We start from the raw sequence: 6,585 nt of genomic DNA, 5'->3' as shown, positions 1-6,585 counted from the left end.
GTTTGAATTGTGCCACAAATTACACATATGATGTTTGTCAATCTTAAAAATTATTTCCATGTAAAAAAAAGTCACAGTTTGTCGTAAAACTGTTGAAATATAAGACTATAAAAAATACGCAACTAGAAAGACTACAAATCCCAGAATCCCGGTCCCGCATGCTGGCTCTTAGGAACCGACTAACTCCCCTTGTGTGTGTGTACAGCTCTCAACATGCCCAGACTTGGAGTGATTTTCACCTCTTTTTATACTTTTCGCCTCATTCTGAAAGAAAGAAGTGAAATGTGCCAACCAGGACGGCCGTCTGGGTGTGTGGTGCGAGACGGGAGATTTAGTTCATTGAGCGGTTTCACAAAAAAAAGTGTGACGACACATTTGAATTTTTTTGACTTTCCAAATTATTTTTTAAATTGACAAACATCCTATGTGTAATTCGTGGCACAATTCAAACGGGATCGAAAGATAATCTTTCTCTCCCCATTGACTTCAATACATACTTTTTCCGAAATAAGGTCCCATGGAGCTCCCCCGGAAAGGGAGGGACTTCGCCTCTCTATTGGTCATGTGCGTTCGTGTGTTGGAGGAGGGGCTCTGTAAGGAAGTCTGAAGGAAGGGGCAGATTTTTTTCGGCTGCGTACTTTCAAATTCTAGCGCACTCGAGCTGGTTTCTCCATTCTTACCTACCCTTACCTTTAACTTTGAAAACAAGCAAGAAGGAAAAACAAAAACAGTTCTCTTCAACAATTCAAGGTAACAGGGGGTGAGATATCCGAAGAATAATTTGTAGGTGAAGAAATTATTTAACTAGCCTTTAAAATGCTATGGCACTTTAGTAAAGTATAAGGCGTTGAAGCAAACATAACAACTCACCTGCTATCCGTGTCCAAACCCACAAAGTCCTTCTTCTCAAAGGGCACACAGAGCAGAGGGGTCTTATCACCGGACTTATCTGTGGCCCGGTCGAGCCTCTTGGACTCCAACACAATAAAGATGGACTCCACAAAGTCATCCACCCTCTTCTCCACGTCGGGGCAGTCTTCAAAGCTGGGGTAGAAGGCCACGTCTGTCCTCTGCTGCTCTGCGATGTCTCCCTGTAGCCCGAACACCAGCAGCCGCGAGTCGTAGAGCGTGGAGCTGTACACCTCCTTCTGCCCGTGGAAACGCTCCGCAGTTTGGGCCCATTCTTTGGTAGAACCGCAGGTGGTGATGGAGATGAGACCCACTACTTTACGATGCGTCTGGAAGTCCCCCCACTCGTTGTTTTCGGGCAGGTAGTGGTGGCGGTAGCGGATGTAGAGGAGCCGCTGAGAGTCCCTGATGTTCACCTGGCTCACGCTGGAGATGCGTTTGTAGATCTTGAAGAACTGGTCCTCGGGGACGATGCCCACCGGCTGGACGACTACTAGAACCGTCTGGTGGTCCTCGGCACACTGCATGTAGTCTGGGACGCTCATCTTTACATGTGGCTACAAGGGGGAGAAAAAGAAAAGCAATTGACATGTAATGTAAAAAAAAAAGTAATGTTAATTAGCTAAACATTAGCTGTGTTTGTATCCAGTGTGACGTATACTTCAAATCATCCTCTCACGTTTGAATGAAAAGGTGCTTCTTGGAGTACCTGATGCACGAAATGAGAGAAAACTTGACCAAAGCAACTAAAAAATTGTCAAAAAAGTGAATCTGTTCAACTCAATGCAGCGTTTCCTTAGCCGAAAAGCAAAACAACAGCTGCTGCTGCTACCTTTGCTAACATAAACACCAAACAGAGGCAGCTAAATATGACAGCTGACAACATTATTAAAGTGTTCAAATGGGACAAACAATATAAAATTAGCAAACCATGTCTTTTGCTTGTATTCCGTTAATGAATATCAAGAGAAAGGGCTTCAATTAAGCTTTAATATCGCTTCAAAACATTGTGTCAGATAGCTTAGCTTAGCTAGCTAACCTATGAATTAGCTGCTCATGATAGTTGCACAGTAACGACAATGACAGAAATAACAAAGTACATTTTGCAAACACCAGCGTAGAGATTTTATCCTTTAATCGTAACACCAATGCCTCTCATATAAAACGTTAATGTACCTTACCTCAGCAGAACCTGTCAATTTTGTACAGCTTCCTTCTTTGGACAAATGTTTTGCCCTTTTCAAAGCTCTTCAACAACGCAAAATCCGGTAGAGAATTTCACAATAAAACACCCACGGCGAGGCTTATTCGGAGTTGTGAGTCTTTTTCTGTTTTTTCAACTTAGGATCAGTAAACAATTAATAGTTATATCTCATTCACAACCTTGTGCAAATAATACATATTTCCCAGTGACTTCTTCATCAACAGATTTTGGGGAAATAATTATATCCACAGCGTTTATCCTGATCTCGTTTGATAGGACAAAGTGCTCATGTGGGCCTGGCCTATAGGCTTTCCTTTACCCATTACTATGTACCTGTTTGTTTAAGCGGAGTTATATTTGTGAATCATATTCTAAGCAAAAGGGAATAATATGCAGCTTTGTGTCTGATGTGCCATAATGTCTGTTTTTGTTTTGAAGTCGGATCCACATTTCCTGCTGAATCTCTTTAGCATGACTAATTTCTTCTTCGTCTTCTTCATCTGCAAACGTAGAAGACTAATCCACCTATCTCCACCTAACGAACACATGAGGTACTGCATCTGAGCAAGAGCATAGGGTTTTTCATGTTCTGTAAGGCCATTTGCTATAGCTTCCTAATTACTGATAATTGTTATGCGACTTTAATAAATGTATTACTTGACTTATCTCATATTACATAATCATTTTAGAGAAACATATGGAAACAAATATATCAAAAGGTGATGAAAAACGTTTATAATAATAACAACTTAAAAAACAAGAAAACTCTTTTATTATCATTCAAACATTGTTAAATGTGTGCTTTCTTAATTGTTTTTTCATTGAGGAGACTCAAAATAATTCCACTTAAAATATGTTGTTCACAAACACAGCAAACTAGATCTGTATGTACTTAATGTCACACTTTATCGCTATAGAGAACAGATTAATGATAATGTCTGAAAAGTCATTATGTGTCTTACACCCAACATTGCTATGAATGTACGGACACTGCAGATCATGAAATATTTATAGGCACTATCGTAATATTCCACTACCTTGCAAATTAAAAATGACCCTCTGGTGAGTCAGCAAATGTCCCCGCACGATACTGTAAAATTCCCTATTAATGGGAACACTATGAATAGGTAATGACACGTTATAATTAAGTATCATTGGATCAGACTTCCGAGATGCCAGAGCGGATTATGGCTTCAACTCTTCAGGTATAAATGGTAAATGGGCTGTACTTTAATATACAGTGCTTCACCCATTCACACCTCATTCATGCAGAGCAGTGCTATTGCTCTAGGGAAGCTAACATTCATTCATACTCACACACACACGGCCATCGGGAGCAACTCAAATAAATCCAGACAGGTAGATTCAAGTCCTTTTTATTAATTTTTTCCACCCATAAATCACTTTCACAATCTTCTCGGAAGACAACAACATTTGTATTCCCGATTTTCTTTTGGCCAAGGGGAGTTGGTCCAAAAAGCAAAAAGCAGGAGCTCAGAGAGAGACACATGGAACGTCTTAAACATGATTCATAGTGAATAAGCATCAATAACAGGCAAACGTCCACAACCACCGACTTACAAAACAGTGCACAAACAGTGTGTGTGAAAGCCGTCATTACAAGGGATCCCAAACTGTAGAAACACAATTCTGAAAGCATGTGACGCGGGGGTTGACAGATAAGAAGCGAAAGAGAGGGAAAACCATCTTGTTTTCAATTTTTGTAAAACACAAGCAACCCAAAACATGAAAATAACACATTACTGAGTGAATGCACAGAGCAAATACGAGAAGCCTTCATTTTTCCCATGTGGTAATTGTTCCCAAAGGTTAGTAAGACTTTATTTAAACACTTTGACCTGTATGTGTTCAGAGTGAGGCAGGGTTTTGGTGCATAGTCACATTTCTGCATCTTCACGCCTCATCCAAACTGTAACGTAAAAATAAACAAAGGAATGTAAAGCTACGTGTTTCAAAGCTTTCTTTTCAGTCAAAATGTTGTGGTTTTTCAGTCAGCGATACAGAGCCGGTAACAAAGCTTCCATTTTACACAGATCATGGAAAAGAGAGGGAAAATGCCAGGTAAGTGCTAATACTACAGAGGAAATCCACCTTCAAAGCGCATTACAGATATGTATTGGCACCAAATGTGAAATTATCTGCCATCTGCCTTATTTAAACAAAGCAGCTAAATACTGAAATGCTGTACCTAGGACCTTTTACTTAAAAATTACTAACGTTTTTAATAACTTTGGCCCATTGGTGTCAATTCTGATATGTCTAAAGATTGTTTGGTTTCCAGATCTGATTTGAAAACCAAAAGGTGGGAAGTACAACTGTTATTATTTGGATTTTTCATATTTTATGTATAACCACTAGCAAGGTAGTTATGTATTTGTTTTTTCAGCAGGATTATGTTAAAACCTTAGGTCCGATTTGATGAAAGTTGGTTATTTTGTATCCACGAAAACAGATTTGACTTTTCAAATCCAGCTATAATTTTTCCAGTTCAATTACGCTTCCTGTAAATCTGACTATACCACCTCAGGTGGAATACCTCATTTGTCTATGTAGTGCAATGTAAATACATACACAACTTTAAATCAGCTTTTTAAACTCCCACCATTTGTAAGTGTCACATGTTATTAGGTCTTTGTGAGACATTTTCTTTCTAAACATTAAGGAAACATGCGTCTGAATGTAACTTGTATCACAAATTAACAGGATACCATTAATGTGTCTGAGATAAGTGCTTGTTGGGGGCGTCATTAAACTTGTAATAAGTATTTTTAATATTTGTATCCAACTGAAGCCAGACGCCCGCTACTGAACAGACGTGTTGTTATATATGACATAAGGTGACCAACGGACCAGAATTACAAAAAGCTTCACAGCCTAACGGGCCTTTTTTTAGCTGCTATCACCCTCATCATTATTCAGATTTGAGGACACCACGGTCCTTGCTACTTCTGTGTGTGTTTTTTGCAACCATGTAAAGTACAAATAGCGTACAGACATGGGAACGTGAAGGCTACGGAAAAAAGAAGACAAAGTAGTTAAGACTGAAAGTGAGTTTGTTCTGCGGAGGATTCAGGAAGATTCTGGGTTGAACGTTGTCATCCTGCGGATTACTCTAATCTCCAGCGATCGGCTGCGGCCGAGATTAGTCGCCTTAATTACCGCATGTTTACACACCCCATTGATTCGAACACTATAGTCTGTCAGACAGGGAAAATATCTGAAATAAATCACGAGAAAAGGAGCAGATTAAGACTGAGTCTAATGGTGCAGCACGGGGAATGTGTGTCTTCTGATTGGTTAGGATATTTGGCATTCTTCTTTATGGCATTGATAGTGAGAGGATACTGCCAGTGGTGCAGAGAGACAGAGAGAGAGAGAGACTGGATAAAGGGTGTTTGGGGAGAGGGGGTTAAGATGGAGAATGAAATGTCGCCTTCCTCACGCCATCTTCAGAAACTGGTCCATTGTATCGTCTTCCACCGCGTCCGAAAACATCTCATAGTCCTGTGGAGAGGAAGAGGGTCCGTCAGCAAACAAAACACAAAGCGTTGGTAAATGGATGCACATTTTCAAAAGGGAAATTAACTCAGGAATCTGGGATTATTCCATGGAAATTAAACCTCTTATAAGTCATTATTTTTAGGCTATTTTCATTAAACCTGCAGATAATAGCCTAAAGCTAAGGGCATCATTTAACATTACTTGTTAACTTTTTTGCTAGTTTTAGCCCTTCTACTAGTGATTCCAATCCAAACTAGATATCATAACTACACTAGGCAAAAATACAAATTGCTTTTTCTATTTCATATTATGAAGATTTTGCTGTGTTTTTAACAGATACTCTATCATGTATCTCAGTGACTCATAATCAATGCAGCATTTTATAACCACGATGAACGAGTAACACACCTCTTTTTATTGAATTTGAGTCTTTTTTGCATATTTTTTCATAATAAAGTCAGAGTTTTGTGTGTCATGTGTGTCCTGTTTCCAAAGTGCTGATTCTCTGTCTGTTACTTTAGATAAAAATAAGGAGCCCCTCCCCACGCCCCTCGGAGAGAGATTTGGTTAAAAAGTACACAATGGTGCTCTAGGAGGAGATTCAGGTGATAAGGTGGGGGGGGGGGTTACCTTGGTTGCTGATTGGCTAACGGTTACACAAGCCAAAACATCGTTATGACATCATAAAGTGGCCAAAATCGGATCAGCTCATTTTCAGACAGGTTTTTATAGAAATGGATCAGGACAAAAAGAGAGAGAATCTTTGTTCCTGAAACTTTCAGAGTCTCTTTCCACAGAGGGGACACATATTGATGTAGAAGAGACATGAAGAAGAGGGGAAACATGTTGATGTAGAAGAGACATGAAGAAGAGGGGACACATGTTGATGTAGAAGAGACATGAAGAAGAGGGGACACATGTTGATGTAGAAGAGACATGAAGAAGAGGGG

General features: G+C 39.7%; 1 protein-coding gene across 1 annotated transcript; it reads right to left on the bottom strand.

Moving 5' to 3' along the window:
- Positions 1-870: 870 nt before the first annotated feature.
- On the bottom strand, positions 871-2,150 carry LOC104948629 (trafficking protein particle complex subunit 9-like; the record flags this gene model as incomplete). The annotated part of the gene is made up of 2 exons (XM_010774869.1): positions 2,091-2,150; positions 871-1,466 (listed from the first exon to the last, which is right to left on the bottom strand). A coding segment is annotated over exon 2 (584 nt), but the record flags the coding sequence as incomplete, so codon positions are not given.
- Between the last annotated feature and the right edge of the window lie 4,435 nt (positions 2,151-6,585).

This window comes from Notothenia coriiceps, unplaced genomic scaffold, assembly GCF_000735185.1.
Source record: "Notothenia coriiceps isolate Sejong01 unplaced genomic scaffold, NC01 NC01_scaffold00000197, whole genome shotgun sequence".
NCBI lineage: Eukaryota > Metazoa > Chordata > Actinopteri > Perciformes > Nototheniidae > Notothenia > Notothenia coriiceps.
The sequence above is the reverse complement of the archived record's forward strand: the minus strand, read 5'-3'. Positions and strand labels throughout refer to the sequence as shown.